Raw genomic sequence first — 19,941 nt, forward strand, 5'->3', positions numbered from 1 at the left:
TCAAACAATCGAGATGGGGATGAGCTAGTGAAGGAGAAGCTGGATCATGCTTTTTGCTCTTCGGATTGGAATTTTACTTATCCATCTTCCATGGTCTTCGCCTTACCATCGATCGGTTCTGATCACTGCCCACTTGTCTTGCACTCTCATTATCTGCCTGTTAAGCCACAGAAGAGATTTCATTATGAAGCTTATTGGAGTCACCATGTAGAATGTGCTGAAATCGTTAAAGCAGCATGGGAAAGAAACCATTCCTCCTTACCCTCTAAATTACAGGCAGTATCTCATAAGCTCACTACACTGAGTCGATCTCGCTTCAGTAATGCCGGGCAACGTATTATGCAACTCAAGCAACAACTTCAGAATATTACAAATGAAACATCCTATCAAAGGGGAGATAAAGAGTTAGCCACTTCTATTAGACATGAAATTCAGCAACCGTGGCATCGGGAGGAACAATTTTGCGCCGCGTTCAAGGCTCAACCGGTTAGCATGGGGAGACAAGAATTCAAAATTTTTCATGCTTGTACAAAGGTGCAAAGGAGACATAAACAAAATTTGCTTACTTAAAGATGCAGACCAGAATCGGCATAGAGAGCCCGATCAGCTTAAATCTATGACAATGGGTTTTTTTACCCAACTCTATCAATCAGTAGGCCATAGAGATTTTCATCCCTTCCTCCGCCAATGTCCAGCAATAGTAACTTCACAAATGAATGAACATCTTATCAGGGCAGTAACAGAAGAGGAGGTTTCTCAAGCTACCTTTCAACTGGGTCCTTCCAAGGCCCCTGGTCCAGACGGCCTCCATGGCCTCTTCTATAGGCATCACTGGACCATAATCAAAAATACAATTGTCAAGCATGTGCAAGACTTTTTTGCATCTGGCCATATGCATCCAAATTTAAATCGCACGGTACTAACCTTGGTCCCAAAAGTTCATCGCCCGAAAGCATTGAACAAAAAGACGTCCTATCGGTCTCTCGTAATTTTGCATATAAGATCATAGCAAAGGTCATGGCAAACAGATTAAAGTGTTGGCTCCCCACACCGATCAATCAAGAACAAGCAGCGTTTGTAAGTGGCGCATGCATTCAAGATAACATTATGGTTATTCAGAAGTACTTCATCGCTTAAGGTTCGATCCAAAACAAAACAAAGTTCAACCTTATACTCAAGACATGACATGCAGAAAGCCTATGATCGTGTTGAATGGGATTTCCTTGAAGCTTATTTAACACAACTAGGTTTCTCGCATAAATGGGTAAGGATGGTTATGGCATGCATCACAACAGTTTCTTTTAGCATCCGTTTCAATGGAGAACAGCTTCCATATTTTACACCTACCGGAGGAATCCGTCAAGGAGATCCCTTCTCCTTATATTTTTATCTTAATGGCCAATGCTTTATCGACAGTTATCAAACAAGCAATTAATATCGGCCACTTACGGGGGATTCAATTCAACAGAGCATGCCCTCAGCTTTCCCATCTTTTCTATGCAGATGATGCAGTTTTCTTTCTCAAAGCTTCATTCTCTGAATGCCAAAATATCAATAATCTTATAAATCAGTACTGCCAGGCCACAGGTCAACTTCTAAACCGAAACAAATCTGCCATATTTTTTAGCCACAATTGTCCTATACCACTACAGGATACTTTACAAAGAGAACTTCGAATACCTGTGGTGAGCAGATTCGGTAAATACCGGGTATTCCTTGATTTGGGGCCGTTCAAAATGCGAGATGTTTTCCTGGATTTTGGCAAGAATAGATGCTAAATTAGCTGGCTGGAAAGAAAAATTTTATCCAAAGGGAAAGGAGATTCTATTAAAGGCGATCATCCAGCCTTACCCCAAGACGCCATGTCCCTTTTTATGCTCCCTCTATCCCTCTCGCAGATCAATGGAACGTAAGATATCAAATTTCTGGTGGAGTAAACAGCATAATGAATCGGGCATACACTCGGATGAAATGGTTGGATGTCAAGCAATCGAAACAAATGGGGGCATGGGTTTTAGAGATCTGATTACTTTTAATCTTGCGATGCTCGGCAAACAAGCGTGGCGTCTACTTCAAAGACTTAATGTAATTTGGAGCAGTGTTGTTCAAAGGTCTATATTTTAAACACTCTTCTTTTCAAACTGCTACTTTGGGTTATAGGCCTTCATGGGGGTGGAAAAGCATTTTAAAGGGTAGGGATGCTATTCTTCCTACAACTCGATGGCTCGTGAAAGATGGAGCCAACATTAATATCAGAAACGATTATTGGCTTCCTATTGGTAAATTAGGAGGAAGTGCAGATGAAGGGGAACCACCATTACAGTGATATCTTAGATTCTTCATCGGCAACTTGGAAACAGGAGATTATTTCCAATTTCTTTTACCGCACAGTTAGTGCAAATGCTATCTATAACACTTCTATAAATCCCTCCTCGACTCGATCAATTAGTATGGACAGCCACAACATCAGGATCATTCACTGAAAGAGTTGCTATCACCACTTATCGTCACTTCATCACGCCCTACCCGCAACGGCCTCATCTTCCTATCAACCTCCGGATCAATTGTGGAAACGGATATGGCATATGCACACGGCTCCCAAGATCGAGTTTTTCCGTGGTTGGCTCGCAAAAAATGCCCTCGCAACAAAAGCCAATCTCTATATCGACATCTCATTCCAACCCCTACCGTCATCTTTGTGAACGTAAAACCGTAAAACCGTTGAACACTTATTTTCTACGCACATGGACACGAGGCATTTGGAAACACTCTAAGATCGGTATACCGCTTACTCTCACCTCGTTAAAGGTTGACGCCCGGTTGGCTAACCGAGCGACGCATCTCGCTCTTCCCCAATTTCAAGTGATTGCTAACCTTTTGTGGGAGATATGGTGCCAACGGAACAACGCCATCTTCCGCGGCAAGCTCCGAATTCCATCCAAGCGGTTGAGAATGCTATAACCCAGTGGAAAATCTTCAAAAGTCTTCAACCCCAAAATCTAGGGTTCCAAAATCACATGTTAGTATGGATTATCGTTGAAACCACTGTGATGCCGGCACAATCAAATGCAACATCGATGGGGCTTTTGTACCGGGAACTTCACAAGGGGCAATAGCCTGTATCTATCGAAACTGTAAAGGAGAACTAACAGACATGTTTACCAGTACTGTACCTGCGCAATCGGCGTTTCAAGCGTAGATCTACGCCATGTTAAGGGCTCCAAAGATCTCATCAAGCAGTGGTCTGCAGCTTCAATGTGTAACGATCGAATCCGACTGTCTCGCATCGGTGGAGTTTCTTCAACGGAAGCAGCTGCCCCGGCGAGAGCAACACCTTTTTGCCGCTCTAGACGATTTGCTTTCTCGCACTCCTAATGCGTCGATCAATCATATTAGTCGAGAAGCTAACCTCACTGCAGATTGGGCTGCTAAAGCCCATAGGGCCCATGGTTCAACAGGCAATTGGCTGATCTTCCCTCCTCCTGCTTTCCTAAATATTGTACTTAGTGATGCACTTCTCGCTGGTTGTATATCCTCGTTCATCTAATATATATTCTATTTCGACCAAAAAAAAAAAAAAAAAGAGTAGAAGGCAAGAAAGATCGGCCAACTTAATTCAATCGATCTTCCATCTTGATGCAGGGTTTTAACCCAAAGGAAAAAGAAAAAAAAAAATCAAAAAGAATGGGGAAAATGCCAATTTCAGTTTTATTCCCTCCGCCCACATGAGATCGACTCCCACCCACCGTTATTATGTCTCTTTGGGTTGATGATTTGGCAATCAATCTTTGAAATTCTCCCCTTGCCCGATCGCATCTTTCCTTTAATCCATCGCCTTTATCAAACATTAGCAATTCTTCCGTCTCCCATGTCACTTGGTCTTTCCATTCTGTACTTGTCAGCTATATGGCTCTTGAACCGCAACTCCTTCCTCAGTTCGGCCACATCCATGTTGCCCAACAAGTCCCTCCACTTCCGGAAAAAGCACACGAACTGACATCTCAATTTGAGTTGGGGTCGATCGCTCCAACTCCACCTTTGGCTCCTCCAAAGGTTGTGCCTTCACCCTCAACTCTCGGCCTTTTATCCAGTCATATCACGAAGACAACTTTGGTCTCCATCAACCCAAGGATCATTGCCACCATTAATGGGCATTTTGGGTACTTTAGTTCTCAATGTCTCATATGAATCATGGTATCCATCCTACCAAAGAATTCTAAACTCAGAACAAGATCATTTTCAACAAGCAAAATTACCTCGATAAAGAATTTGCCTTTCCAATCACTTATGCGTAACTCCAAGTCCCGAATGATGCCTACAGCCAGTACATCATATGAGTTGATCACCTGTAACCTATGTCTAGTTGGCTCCACTCAAAGTCCTAAGCCCTTCTCCACTTTGTTCGACATGAACATGTTTGACACGCCCATGTCAACCAAGGTATAGAGTTCTGTGTTATTAACCTTGACTTCCACGATTGGCAAACTCATACTTGCAGGTTTCTTGGGTAGTTCTCGAGTCTTGATGGAGTTGAGAAGATTCAATGTCCCAAGCTGCACTTCTTTCTTCTCTTGCTTTGGTTCCTCGTCCTCCTCCTCGCTTCGCATTGCTGAAAGTTTACCCTTCTTTGGGAAATCCCAAGCAAGGCATGGACCTTTGCAAAAGAAGCACTTGATCAGTTTCTCATACACTTCTCCTTGTGGCTTCGTCAACTTGCCATTCAGATGCTTTCCTTGCTCATCCCATCAATCATGAATAGCTTCCTCTTCCTCATCCTTGTCATGGTGGTGATCCGTCCCCCACCTTTTCCCTTGGACTTATGAGCTTTGAACTAATGGAGAACAATAAAAAACTCAGCTATGGTAAGAGCTCTCGATAGCTCTTTCACTCCAAGGCTTTCCAATCCCAACTTTGCCCAAGGCTTGAGCCCATTGTGAATGCTAGTAGTGACTCAAACTCGGTCATATCTGGAATCTCCAAGAATAACTTGGAAAACTCTGCACATGCTTGCAGATATCTCTCTTGTGTGAGAGACGGCGTCGTCTACTCCGGGCTTCATTCTTGTCATTGACCAAGAAGAATTGCTCGCAAAAAGCAGTGACGAAGGCAAACCATTGAATGATCAGTTTGGCACCCCGCCTTCCATCCTATTTCACCACCAAAGCTGCATTAGTTAAGTATATAGCAGCAATTTGTACCTTAGTCTCATCATCCTTGATATATCATGGCATTGAAGTGTTGCTCCATGCCCTATATGAAGTTGTCCCCTTCTTTGGTGGACCGATCTTCCTTGAACTACTTTGGCTCTGAAGCATCCACCCTTGGACTTGGCATCATGGTGACCACTCCTCGTGCCATGGCCTTTTTGCAAGCCTTGAGTTCATCTTTGGCCATCTCTAGCTCACCTACCATAATTAAATTGTCAGCTTTGAATTCATGCTAAACAATCTCGAGCTCCTCTTGAAGGTCACCCCGTCAAGATCTCGAGGGCATCACCTCTTTCGTGCAATGTCTAGGCGATTGCATTCAAGGCACCTAAGAAATCTCCACAGAGTGACTCTTTGAGCTAGTCAATTTGTTCCCTCACCTCCTCGCAAAACTTGTCCATCGTTGATTTCATCTTGGCGAGTCTCTCTTCGAAGGAATACACGAATTCCTTTGAGGAAGCCCTCTTAGCCCTCACACGGGTGTCCTTCTCTTGGGCCTTCTCACCAACATCAGCAGTAGTGGTAACCACTTGTTCCAACATTTTCTCAAACGCCTAGTATGTAGCCACAAACTTCTCTCAATCACCTTCTCGACAACTTGCTTTGATATTACTTGTCATAGACCGATACTTGAGATCGTGAATCCTGCAGCATTTAGGCTCTCTTTAGCTTGATCGCCTCTTACTTGGATGCCTAAGTAAGCCTTTCCCCAAGGGACTTCTTCAATCAACTTGCTTTGATATTACTTGCCCCCGCCCCACCCAGCATTTAGGCCCGCTTGAATCGCCTCTTAGATGAGAAGTGTTCAAAAAAGAGAAACTCTGAAAGAGTATATAAGTGTTATTACTCTGAAAGAGTATATATGAGGATACAAATGAGGGGAGGCACCCTGTTTATACAAGAATCCTTCTAAATACAATTGCTGGTCTCACCTCGCAATCTAATGGTAGGTATCAATTCTCACAAGTTAATATCACATACCAGTCTAATGGTGTAGATTTGCTCCCACCTATTGATCTAACAGTAGAGAAATTCAATCCCAATCTCGACCAATCCAATAATAGAGATACATCTTGATGGATACAAATTCCCTTGTCATGATCCAATGGTGGAGATCAAGTCCCACCTGCCGATCCGATGGTTCTTGTCTCTTTGGATTGATGACTTGATAATCCATCTATGACACTCGGCCACAGCTGCCACCCCGCCACAGTCTCTCCCTCCCCATGTCCTGTCTACCATGAGATTAGTGGCCCTTCCTTGGCTACCGAGAGAGTGGGCCCCAAGCTCCGGTGCGGAGCTAGCTCTGTCATTGCCCCAAGCTCAAGCCCCACATCCAAGTTCCAACACTGAGCCCGAGATCTGGCGGGCTCAAGCCCGACCACATCATCAAGCCTAAACATGGCCGTGGCATCGAACTCGAGTTCTGTCATGGGGTCGAGAACCAAGCTGCATTGGGAAGAGAGGGTGAAAAAGAGGACGGTGTAGGATGGAGAGGGGTGACCGCGCGTCGTAAGCGTCGTCTTTGTTGTTGCTGGAGGAGGCAACGTGGGTCAAAGGCAGCGATGCTGGTCAGAGAGGAGACTGCTGATATTAGGGGTTGAGGTTAATATGTTTACTTTCGGTTTTCTTGTTGGAGATGTAAATTGTAGATTTCCAAAATCAATCACGCAAATTAATATGGAGAGGAAATTCGAAGATCATTTTTTAAGCCGAAAGAATAATATGATCATATTACCATACATTCATGACATGCAACATAGGCACAGTAGGAAATCACAGGAACATGACGCTAATTCACTTAATCTCGTGGCGAAACCAATTAGGCAAATCTGAAATATAACTGGGGAAGAAGGTAAATATAAATGTGCATTTAAAGTTCAGAACAATAAAAGAAGCAGCCCCATAAATAGCTTCAGTGAATTAACGAGTTCCCATGCCATCTAACGTACACGAAACAAAGATCTATAACTCATCCAACAACTCTTGACTTATTCCAACAAAAACAGATAAACCCGCCGCGCCAGTGTATATTAATGATTTTCAGCTCCCCGTTTGAGGACGACATACTTCCATCTATGAACATTGTGGATGCTAGTGACTTCGAGTAAAACGATCCATCTAGACCGTAGCACCAGTTAATTCCTTCGCGGGTGCTGCCAACACCATTTTCTGAGGCTGTTAGAATACAGGGGCAAAAGAATCCGAAAACAATGTGAGTCAAGACGAGCATTGGGAAATGAATCATCATCCAATACTATTGGAAATGCATAAGAACATCGAAGTGTGCGAGAGGACCAATATGCTGGAGGCAGATCAAAGATAATTCAATATTCTCATGAGTGAATTTCGTACCAAATTATATGCAGATATCTAGGTTTGGATCTAAGTACAAGATTTGATTGGAGATAGTTGTTTTTTACCCAGACAATGGTGAAGAATGGTTGGCTATGCATAAAACAGAATGTCGAGGGTCAGGATTAGCCATCCCAACTCAACAGAGTAGCAAATTACTAGATTCATGTCTGGTCATAATGCTCTGAATTTTCCAAACCCTTACCTCCCTTAGCTCATCCTCATGCTTAGGAATAAAGGCAGTATCCACCTTGCCATTTCTGAAATCCTTCAGAGTAAAAGAAACCAAATTCAATAGCTTTCATAATGACTAAAAAAAATTATGACCAGTCAGATGATCCTATCCAGGCAAGTATAAGATGTGTGCGAACCTCAATGTCAAGGATAAGTTTGTGGTAGTCAATGGTTGTGGGAACTCCTGCAGTGAATAGAAATTATATTTGGATAAGAGATATCTTGGTTTGCAAACTAACCCCTCAGTATTCCTCAAAAGAATCGCAGATGAAGGTTATTCTTCCAAATTGGACCAAAAGGACAACAAAAGGAGATGTGGAAAATAATACTTCAGTTGGAGCTCAGAGCTAACAAAACTGTGCTTACCTGTTATGATAGTGTCATTGAGGGCCCTCTTCATACGCTCAATTGCTTTTTCCCTTGTAGGACCCCATACTATAAGCTGCAGTGACCATGTAAAGATTATAGGAGAAAACATGTAAATCATCATGCAGAAGCATACATTTAGAGATACTAAACACCAAGTTTGAGTACTGAAGAGCAATGAATAATATCAACAAATAAGAGTCATCTATTAAAGCTAAGAACCCAACTTCAAAGACTGTCTCGCTATCATCTTTTATAACACTAGCCCTTCATCTCATGCAATGCACAGAGCTCTTTTACTGAGCCTAAGAATGAAGACATCAGTGTCAACAAACATACTGCTAATCAATTCTCGTTTCTCACTCTTTGCATTTCTTCTCACTCTTGTGACATACTCAATAGTTAGAATATGTTAAGCCTTCATTATGCTGGATATTCATGATTTTTATCCATGTTAAATTCAAGATTGCAAGCAGAATCAAATTTTTAAGGGATAATTGGAAGAAGCCTTCTAAGGTTTGCACTCGCATATCAAACACTGTCCTCACTTTAAAACTTACGCATCTCTCTCCTCCACTATCTCTCCTACTGTCACCAGCTGTCCGCCAGGCCCCCCTACTGTCCCAGATCATGTCCTAGTATCCCATGGCTGCCAGGAACTCTGTCATGGAGCTTGCCAAGCTTGCATGAGCCTCGGGGCGGAACTGGTGGCTTACGCAAGACCATACTGGTTGAGCTCATGGCCCACAAAGCTTGATCTCCCATTGCTGGCAGCTCCATGAGAGAGAGGGGAGAGGGCGGGATTGAGGCAAGAGGCACAGAAGGCAGCATCAGGTGATGCTGACAGTGGTGCCTGCGGGCTGCCGGGGGTGGGTGGGTGGGGGCCAGGGGGTGGAGGGGCAGGGGGCGCTGGGCGAAGTCTGCTCTATGTGACCAAGTATAAACGGTGGAAGAGAAGAGAGAGGGAGCGGCAAGAGATGGTTATACAGTTTGGGGGGTAAATGTTTCCTTGTACTTTGGAGGAGATTCAAATTGAATTTTTTTTAAATTGAGAATAGTTTTTTTTTTTTTTTTGTATATGTAAACTTCAAGATGCTTTTTGTAATTTCCCATTTTTTAATTGATCATCCTAATCAATAAACTGGGGGAAAAGAACCTCGTGATTACAATGCATTAGCAATGTACCATAAGAAGATTTACTATCATGCTTTGAACATAAGACCCAACAACAGAACCATTGATTGGCTTACCATGCCATAATCTCACAAAACAATAACAGAGAGGGACAACATTTTGACTAACCTTCCCAAGCAAGGAATCATAGCTTGGAGGAACCACATAATCTGGATATACATGGCTATCCATTCGAACAAAAGGACCTCCAGAAGGCAAGTATGCTGTTATTCTCCCTGGTTTTCAAGAGAGGAGAAAATTTATGATCACGAGTTAATTTTTATATAGAGAAATTCATAAGAAAATGAGTGAATGAAATAATATGTCGTGACCAAAAAACAAAAAAGGTATGAAACTCTAAAATGACTGAGGATTTAAGCCAACAACCAATATTATCAGATAAAACTCTAAATCTTGCAACTCAAGTTGATTTAAGGCCTTAACAGTATGAAATGTCAAACAAATGAATAAAAACAAAATTGCACGGCAAGTCAATAGGTGTAGCTAGTGCCCAAAAATGCACAAAAGTTTCGTCAAATGTTAATAGAAATATGTTTCTGCAGATTAGTTTTCTAATAGCAGAAGCCGTGATTATTGCAGTATCAAAGTTGGTAGCAGCAAAAGTGGTGATAGGCTTGTGGTCCATCGAGGTAAATGTGGAGACATGGCAGTGATGGCAGTTGCACCAGAGTGGTAGAAGGGGCAGGCTAAGCAATTGCTTTGAAAATAAAAGTTAATCAAACAGGTTTGAATTGAGTTTGTGTTGGGATTGGTTTTGGGTATGCTGTCATGCATATTATTATATTCAAAAGAAAATGGGAGAATGTGAATTAAATAGGTCTTTCCACCCAAATCCCTTGCCAACTCCTACTTATTTATATGTATCTCTGTCATGACAAAATAATTTTTGCTTCACCAAACCTTGTGAATCGATTCGACTCATGATCCACAAAACATAGAATTAAGATTTTGATTCGTGATTCATATCCTAATAGGACAACTACGACTACAAACTACAAAGCTTTGAATCACATTCTAAACTAGTAACAGAAAAACTACATGTCTCAGTCAAGCAAGGAAATTCTGTCTATCAAATCATGAATTCTGACGGAATGCAATCAAGGGAGGAACAAACCTATAATAAATTTACAACAATTAAGAGCTTGGACCTATGAAAAGAGGCAATGGTACTATAGATTTTTTGTGCCCGTGAATGCAAGATATTCACACCATTGCCCCAACATTCATCGCAGAATATCAACGGTACCTGGTCCAGGCCGGAATCCTTTAAATGCATCTTCAGCATTGATACGGCATTCTATTGAATGTCCTCTGAGAACAATATCTTCCTGCAAACAGAAAAAAATGTAAACAAGGACCACAAGTCAAACTTCAGCAGCCTATCGGCTCTAAACTTTCTTTACCTGTTTGTAGCGGAGCTTCTCTCCCATTGCCACGCGAATTTGCTCCTCGATCAGATCGACAGAAGAAATCATTTCTGTTACTGGATGCTCAACCTGAACATGGAGTCCACCATAGAAAGAAAGGGAATTCCATTAATATTTCTAAAGATAAACAGCACAGACCCTCAACACCGTACCTGAGAAAACAAGAACAGCTCTCACCTGGATTCTAGTGTTCATTTCCATGAAGTAGAAGGATCCTCTTTCATCCAAAAGGAACTCGATTGTCCCAACACCAATGTACCCAATAGATGCTGCTGCTGCAACAGCTGCATCACCCATGGCTTTTCGCAACTCTGGGGTCAATGCTGGGGAAGGTGCTTCTTCCAAAAGCTTTTGATTCCGCCTCTGCTCGATAAATCATATTTATGAGATTCATAAGATTAAAGCTAGAAGCAAACAAAATCTACATCTTTGTAAAGGATCTCAGACTTATATATGTTTGTTAATCCCCTCTCCTGTTAAAGCCTCATTAGGGGATGAGACCTCATTGAACATCCAACAATCAGAAATTGCAAACTTAGATGGTACACAGGGTATGTTGGGATCTTGACATGCTCTTGGCAAAGAATAGACTGATGGACCATCTCTTGAAGATGATATTGTGTGTCCTCTCATTTTTCATTAGAGTTGCTTTTGTTTTGACCATGGCCTGCTAATTCTGTCCTAATGTTAGAAGTTATTTTTCCACATAACAGGAAAAGACTTAGTTTGTTGCTGCTGCTTTTATACTGTTTCACAAAATAACACAGAGCAAGATCAAGCATCACATCAAAACAACTTTGACCTTTAGAAAATTTTCACTCATTCAAGGAAAGAAATGCATCCACAGGTTACGTGGATTTAACTCCAGTTTAAGGGTGAAAATTTGCCAGTTGACATCAAACATACTTCACTGCCCTATAAATGACACAAACACACATGAACAGCATGAAGGGTGCTAGAGAAGGGAGTGAAAGATGCAATTTTTATAATTTCCTGGACTACTTTTATGACAAGATTAATTATGATTAAAAGGAAATCCCAAACACATCCACCCTGACAGTGTATACATGTACATAGTCACGTTGGCATATTATATCTGAACTACATATATTATCCTATGAACAGCCAGTGAAAGATAATAAAGAACAAGTAAATGACATTAGAAAACATTGGATATTCTTTATTCTTATTTCCAAACTAGAAAGTTGTATGGATGTTTTCCATGAGAACCAAAATATAAAACATGATACCCAGCTACAACCATATCAATAGATTACCAAATTTCACCTAGATACACATTAAGCAGCTATGTCGGAAGGAAAGTCCAGCCCACTACAGTTTTTAATAATCAGACATTACCTTGATTTGAGATTATTTGTTATGAAGATTTCTCTCATATTTGGGGTGAAATCATGCAACCCAGAAATTTATGACAAGGACTTCTTCCAACCCAAGATCTAGAAGTATATGTTTTTGAAAGTATAACATGCCAATGAGTGAATACACTCTCTAAACATTAGAGAGTCCAATAAACATCACTTACTAGAAAAATTCAATAGTAAGACTTCCTAATCAAAATTCAAGTGAGAACTTATGTCTAATAAAGAAGGCCCTCAATATTTGAAGACTTGTGATTTAACCAATCTAACCACCATATATACTTTCCCAATGCTTCTAATGTTAGGTACACTTCAATATATGTTTTAGGGCCAAGATACCATTTGATATTTGATACAAGCATGATCAATTTTGCGATACCGTGCACCTTAAATTTCACAAATATGACACAGGATTGAGCACCGCCCTGCTTCACATTGGGAATCTGCCAGAACCAGCCTGGCTGGTCCACTTCGAAAGGTCTAGCAGTGGCCTATACCTGAGTAGGTTTCTAATGTCAGCCTCGGAAGGTGGTTCTACCTTGAAATTGAACAGGCTAGGCCACCTTCCAAGGTAACACTGAGTTTTTATAGTGGTTTTAGATTATGTTGTGGCTTAGTTAAAGTTTAGTGGGGAAGCCTATGGTAGGAATTCACAGCCCTATGCTGTAACATTCGATCAAGATGGAAGTGACCTGCAAGTACTCATTCAATAATTAATTTAGAGGCCCACATTAAGGTGCCAACATCAGAAGGCAGTTGAGCATTTTTTGGCCTCAACATCAACTATTTTACTCACTTTAACATTATTTTTTCAAGTTTACATAGATAATTAACTATCTTGGACCTGAATTGCTTTATACAGAAAATTTTCTGCCCATTTGTTTAAGTTAGGCCTCGATTAACATAGATTTGAAATTGAAAGTTAAAAAGATAGGGAGGATCTGGTGCTTCTCCTGTTCCAGAGTCCTGGCCTAGAACTGGCCCCTCCATGAACATGCTCACCCCTGGACACAACTGAATTGCAATGAGAAATGTAAGCCAGCAGTACCTGGATGCTGCAATCACGCTCCCCAAAGTGAACAACATTGCCATATTTATCAGCTAGAACCTGAAGAGAGCCATGTAAAGCAGTCAAAATTGGATCAAAATCCACAAATACAACCAAAGAAATAGATATTAGATGTACCACCACTCACTTTTTTTATCTTTGGTGCTCAAAGACAAAAACACTCACATGCAGCTGCATATTCTACAGCTAAATTCCATAATGTGATCATTTCCAGCAAGCCTTGTCAAAGTTTAAAGACAGCGATTACCTGGAACTCAATGTGCCTTGGATTCAGAATACACTTTTCCAGATAAACTCCATCATTGCCAAATGCAGCCCCAGCCTCACTCTTAGCTTGCTATAGAACACAGCCAGAGCAGGCCCAACATCATCAGAAGATCAATAAAACACAGCAGGATAAAAGAATTAACATTGAATTTGATAAGAAACAAGATCTGAGATTGTCCAAAGATAGAACCATGGGGACAAAACTAGTAATGCAATGAAGCATAAAGTCCAAAAGGTATAGCATAGCTCCATGTTTTTATCAAACTTGCTTCAGGTCATCTCCTAGATGCTGCTAAAATAATCAACAATACCCTCAAAGTAATCATCTCATCAAAGTTAGATCTATGAAAATCGTGTCTGGTGGACATTATTAGCGCACTGTTCTTTTTCATTCTTTTCTTTGACTTGTGATGATGGCCATATATACAGTCACAAATAGAAAGCCTGGACATGGATCAGAAAATGGATTTTATTGTCTGTTCATCAAATGGTACAATCACATAGCTCCCAACCAAAACTGATAAATGATAAAGGTCAGAGCATCAATATATATATAAACTTCCATTTCCTATGGCAGATTTACTTAGAATAAGTAGTAGCCAACAATTAAAATCAGAACTGAGAACTATGCATCCACAAGAAAGATGGAGCAGACAGAAATAATACCTGTAACAACTTTACAAACTCATCAGGCTCTTTAGCAAGACGCATTCCACGTCCTCCACCACCTGCTGTTGCCTGCCTTGATCACATGAGAAATTAGCATAAAAGAATCCATCTTACCCACAAGTGGAGTTTTTATGCTTAGATTTGCAGAGGAAAAGGAAAAGGTTGAAGTGTCCAGACCATAAAAGTAAAGTTAATTTTTTGTGACATTTAACCTTCAAACATTAAATTCACTTCCCTTCTCTCAGAAAGTAAAAGAAGCATTAACAGATGACGTACCCACACAACCATCATGTCATGTTGACATGGGCACTGGTGGCTAAAGGGCAAGTCCCAGTAACATAAGGGCACAGTATGTCCATTATATATTAGCATAAGGAAGCACCACCTTTTATCAACAAAAAATATCAAGGAACTATTCTAGCACATGAACAGGAAACTCTAAAGAAAAACAAAAGACGAACTGGCAATATTACGCTTTTTTAGCAAAAAATCAAAGCATGAAATGCAGAAGCCTTTGAAAGCAACTAAGAGTGAAGAAGATTAAGATTCTCCAAAAACTGAGTATATTATACTTAGACCAAGAAATTTACCTTAATCATCACGGGATAACCAATCTCTTGAGCAAGCCGGACTCCTTCCTCTGTGCTCTGCAATAACCATCAAAATTAATCTTATCTTAATAATGGAAACTTTGAAGAATAGCTGCAAATGCATCCCACAGTAGCTGCTACGAATACCTGCAACAACCCATCACTTCCCGGAACGGTGGGAACACCAGCATTTTTCATTGTTTCTCTAGCAGTTGATTTATCACCCATCACTCGGATGCTCTCAGGCTGCAAAATGCATGCAAGAACTTAGGTGTAGAAATGAGATAGCACTGTAGTAATGGTGAGGTAACCCATCCTGTTTCTAGAAGGTCACGGTTGCAAGTAATGGAAACAGCCTCTTTAAAAAAGTGCAAAGGAAGGGGTGTGGACAGTAGAGAACCCTTACAGAGGAGGGAGCCCATGGGTAGAATGCCTTTCTATAACTATGTAGCTATGTATGTATATATTTTTAATTCTATGTCGGTTCTCTTCAAGAGTCCACAATCTCCGTGACAACTAAATACCAAAGAGTGAGGTGTATATAAGTTTTTACAGTTGCTATTCCAGTATAAGTAGTGTAAAAAACGAATTGCCCTGAAGAAAATTAGTGAAGCCAATGGATACTACATTTGCAATGCAATAAAAACTGAGATTAAACATGCTTTATAGAAAGGTTTTGTAAATATTGTGCACCACTTAGTGATAAAATCGACCTGAAGTTTCTATAATTTGAACAACAGCATGCTGTGGTCAGTCCTTAGTTCTTAAAAAGTATCCTATCTGCTTATAATGGTCAATGCTCGACAGTTGAAGCAAGTTTTTAATCAATTCAGAAGCTCAATTGGGATCCCTTGGGAAATTAAAAGGTACTGATGCAAAGTTTCTCTGAGCCATGCGTAACAAAAAAAATAAAAAATAAAAATGCCCACTGCTTTTTCATTATATTGGTGGAATAAGTGCCTCAATCCCATTAGTCAAGTCATTAACTAAAATCTTTCAGAAGTCACAACACAAAATTACTAGCAAATCAGAAATAAGCTTCTTAAAACATAGCAATTCTGAAACATTCTACCATGAAACTCCTCATAAATTATACTTACATTAGGTCCTATAAAGTTAATGCCATGCTCTTTGCACATCTCAACAAATACTGCATTTTCAGAAAGGAAACCATATCCAGGATGAAGCATAGTGCAGCCACGGCTGATGGCAGCAGATAGAACATTTGGGATCACTAAGTACCTGTAAGCAGCGACACAGCACCATTGGTCTCATGCAGGCATTTGGTTGATGTAAAAGTTTGAGAACTATGATCAACTTCTTCTTTTTCACACAACTTTATGAAACTCAAAAAAAAAAAAAAAAAAAAAATCTTTAAGAAATTAGCAGATATGATGATATTAGATAATGTGACTCCATAGATGTTTCAACAACTTCCGTCATACAGAGCTTCCAAATATATAGCTAACCAGCTGCATAGTGAGCATACTATCAAAAAGCTCATGCAAGGTGAAATATGACATTGTTTTTAGGATGCCAGGTGCCTAGCTACTTATGGAGCTGCAATACAGCTCTTAAAAGTGAAGACAATTGTCTTTTTAGATTGAGCAAGCTTTAAGTAAACAATCAGTCTTTTAGTTTGCTATTTTATTATCGCTTTGAGATTAATCAGAGAAATAGTACGCATCCAGAGGTCACCCCGTTGAAGCGCATGAGTAATTTATCCCACAAAGGATGGACCACGAATAAATTCCCCATCTTCAGCCTCATGAATTTAGAGTCAAACTTAAGCTAAAGCATTAGAGAGCAGCTTGCAAGAGTTGTGCATATTTCCAGACTTTTACTACAGCAAAGTGGACAAACACACTAATTGAAGCAACTTACGATTGGCTACTTGGTGCTTCACCGATACAAACTGATTCGTCGGCTAATTTCACGTGAAGCGCATCCTTGTCAATTGTTGAGTAAACGGCCACACAGGGAATACCCATCTCATGAGCTGTTCGAATAACGCGGACCGCAATTTCACCTCTATTTGCTACCAAGATCTTATCAGCACGGCAAGTAGCATTAAGAGCTCCCCCACGCCTCTTAGAAGCATGACCGACTTTAACAGCACGACATCTTTGTTTAGGGAAGTTCACCCTGCTCCCGACCAAAAAGCTACATTGAGAACTCTGGATACTGTCTGCCCTTCTGAAAACTAGACCCTGCAATCAAGCAATGAAAGGCACTAGTAAGCAGAAATCCCGCAAGTGCACATACACCCCCAAAGCATCCGAAATCACCCGATCGCTATGTGAAAACGACCATTATTTTCATGGGTACTGTAAAGGAGTTTCCTTCGTGACCTCGTCAAAACTTGATGAAATGTAAATTCCTACTTAAGGACGAGATTTTCTATGAACGGATCAGCAAGTTCCAGGCTATAGGTGAAGAGATAACGTTAGAACATGAAAAAGGGTAACTTCAGCACATAGCAACGTAAAGAAATGTCTGAACTTGGCAAAACAAACGTCAGCTAAAGATGCCGAACAACACAGACACAGCTACTGCATTCCCGGGGCGACAAATCATACCATCGAGCCCGAAAACGAATCAGCCCCCGGGGGAGGAAACCAAAGAAGGGAGAAGCAAAGCGAAAGCTAGAAAAGGGGGCATTCAGAGATGGAGGAGCTTACCGGAGTGGAGGCGGCGACGGATTTGCTGCACATTGGCAATGTGGCCTCCATGTTCGAACGCGGCGGCGCCTGGAAACCCCTGGAAAGAGAGAGAGAGAGAGAGGATTCGGAGCAAATCCCGATCGGAGGCCCGAGCGATTTACCTGGAGACGTGGCCGGAGACGAGCGACCGCGGATCAGTGAGAGAGAGAGGGAGAGAGAGAGGTTGGGAACTTGGGATGGGAAGGAGTCGAGCGGTGGTGATGGAGGAGGAGGAGAAGGGAGATTAAGGAGAAGGGGAGAGGGAGGGTCGATGTGTTCGAGGGAGGACTGGGATTGAAATCTCCGCCCAGGTCTGTTCTTGTCGGTTAGGAAATTAAGTCGTGCAAGCTTTGACCTTTTTTGCTCGAATTCACTTCGTTGTTTGTTGTTGATTTCCTTCTCTCATTGGTACATTATTATTATCATCATTTTTTTTTTATTTGACAGCTGCAATTGAAGTGAAGAATGTCATCCCTATCCATCGTCTTGAAGAGTGAAAATCAAGTTTTCTACGATTTCAACCTCTAATCAAGTTTGGATCAGATTCTTAATGAACCTATGGAACTAGGGCAAAAATTGAGCATTTCATAAGCTAATCCTAAAGACAATTTCACTTTGTTGGGCCTCGCTTCTATAAGCACATGCTGTTTGGAATTTGCCCAAGGGTGTATCTTCTTTTTTGACATTGATATATCAACACAAGCAAGTAATATTCGCAAAAGATGGGGAGAGGAGGTGTGAAGGTTATGTAACGATCAGCATGCCGAGAGCAAAAGAGCAAGCAACTTTTGCTATCATGAAACATCCGACTTACGTGAGATTTGTGCCAGATTTTTCACTCCTCTCTCGCTCGATATTACATTATTTGTAAACATTATTCTAATATGATTATTGATGCGGGAGCATCAAGTTCTATCGATAAAGTTTCGAGCTCAACTCAAACCTCATTGATTGATCCAGCACAATCCTTACTCCTATAAGTAAAGACCAATTTTGGCTATAATTCAACTCAATGAGTTCAAAGTTGAAGATGTCAATTTCATAACCGCTGATTAACTAGCAAGATATCGGTTTACAAGTTCATTATCAACTTCGATACTCGTAATTGACTACCTAATGACTAGAGGCTGTTTTAGTCGATTACCATCGCTATCTCTTGATGTTTTAACATGGCTGTTCAACTACTCAAACCAGTGGAGGAATTTCGAGGATCAAATAAAGTTACAACGCATCTAATCTCAGGCCTTGTTTGGTTCGACTTTGGGCGAATGTACTTGGGGAAATGCAAATGTCTTTGACATAAAGGGTTTGATGAAATATAAATACTGTTTGGTAAACTGTAATTGAAAAAGTACCTTGAGATGTAACTTGGGAAAAATGTTGTTTGGTAAACATATATTTTGAAAGTCCTTTTGTGTGCCATGTTTTGCAACTTCAATTTGTTTAAAAGAAAATGATAAATAAAAAAATGGCCATATATTTTCGCATTGTGAGTAATGTAAAAGAAGCGTATTAATAAATTTTTAAATAAACAAATCACATCAAGCTCAATAGAAAAAGAGAGTAATTTCATTACAATATACATGACAAAAGAAATAAGTTATTATTAAATATTATAAACATCCTTAACTATTTATTAAACTCATAATTATTTCATCATGTAAACATGTCATGTCAGAGAATGCATTATCATTTAAAGCATTCATCCCCTCTTTATAACATCATGGTCAACTGAATATCCATACTCAAGATCCAAATCCGCCATTTCAAAATCCATATTAGTTATGACATTTCTTCATACATAATTGTGCAAAGCCATTGTAGCTATGACAATTTGCACTTATTTTTCATAAGGATAACTTGGCATATTAGTTAGAATCTTCTACTTCATTTTTAATGTGTCAAAGGCTCACTCAATTTTTAAGTGAAGCAAGGAATGGACACGGTTGAACACTTCTCAATGACCCGTAGCCATAGGTGCATAACCTTGTCGAAACTCTAACAAATGACATTTAACTTCTCTATAGAGCCCCAAATAACTCATAAGATTTGGATATTCAGTATCTACTAAATAATATTTATCTACACAAATATAATATAAATATAAATGGATGTACATAAACCATTAATTAACAAACTTGAATGAGGATGGGGAGATTGTGCATCACCTCTTCCATGGTTTCGTGGAAGATATGGGTATCATAAGCTTGTCCCTCCCAACCGTCACAAGCGCAGATAAATCCCATGTTAAAGTTACATACGACCAACACATTTTGAGTCGTCTTTACTTTTCGACCTATAAAGCAAATTTGATCGTGCGTCGATACCACTGTTGAGATATGTATACCATCCTTAGCTCAAATGTAATCCTAAAATAAATAACAAAAATATTGCATGATTTATATTTAATTTTTTCTTTTTTATTGTACAATCGTAACTTACCTTAAAATGTGGATAAAATCATCAATCTTTCTTGATCTTC

The 19,941-nt window shown here is 40.3% G+C and overlaps 1 protein-coding gene and 1 long non-coding RNA gene across 3 annotated transcripts; both read right to left on the reverse strand.

Moving 5' to 3' along the window:
• Positions 1 to 953, reverse strand: LOC120291140. Its single transcript, XR_005548992.1, has 4 exons — positions 925 to 953; positions 766 to 831; positions 263 to 383; positions 1 to 157 (listed from the first exon to the last, which is right to left on the reverse strand). It is a non-coding gene; the product is annotated as an uncharacterized LOC120291140 (long non-coding RNA).
• A 6,055-nt stretch (positions 954 to 7,008) lies between these two features.
• On the reverse strand, positions 7,009 to 17,794 carry LOC104437302 (biotin carboxylase 2, chloroplastic). 2 transcript variants are annotated; one of them, XM_010050229.3, is made up of 17 exons: positions 17,582 to 17,793; positions 17,439 to 17,517; positions 16,642 to 16,967; positions 15,858 to 15,999; positions 14,905 to 15,003; positions 14,758 to 14,814; positions 14,165 to 14,236; positions 13,479 to 13,568; positions 13,211 to 13,270; positions 10,961 to 11,146; positions 10,760 to 10,852; positions 10,603 to 10,684; positions 9,465 to 9,571; positions 8,163 to 8,238; positions 7,934 to 7,980; positions 7,768 to 7,830; positions 7,009 to 7,385 (listed from the first exon to the last, which is right to left on the reverse strand). In XM_010050229.3, the coding sequence occupies exons 2-17, from the start codon at positions 17,487 to 17,489 to the stop codon at positions 7,329 to 7,331; spliced, it is 1,608 nt and encodes a 535-aa protein (XP_010048531.1). In that variant the 5' UTR covers positions 17,490 to 17,517; positions 17,582 to 17,793; the 3' UTR covers positions 7,009 to 7,328. The 2 variants fall into 2 exon arrangements, with proteins under 2 accessions (XP_010048531.1, XP_010048532.1); XM_010050230.3 differs by having other exon boundaries at positions 7,009 to 7,363; positions 17,439 to 17,794.
• Between the last annotated feature and the right edge of the window lie 2,147 nt (positions 17,795 to 19,941).

The sequence above is a fragment of the Eucalyptus grandis genome, chromosome 3, assembly GCF_016545825.1.
Source record: "Eucalyptus grandis isolate ANBG69807.140 chromosome 3, ASM1654582v1, whole genome shotgun sequence".
NCBI classification, from domain to species: Eukaryota; Viridiplantae; Streptophyta; class Magnoliopsida; order Myrtales; family Myrtaceae; genus Eucalyptus; species Eucalyptus grandis.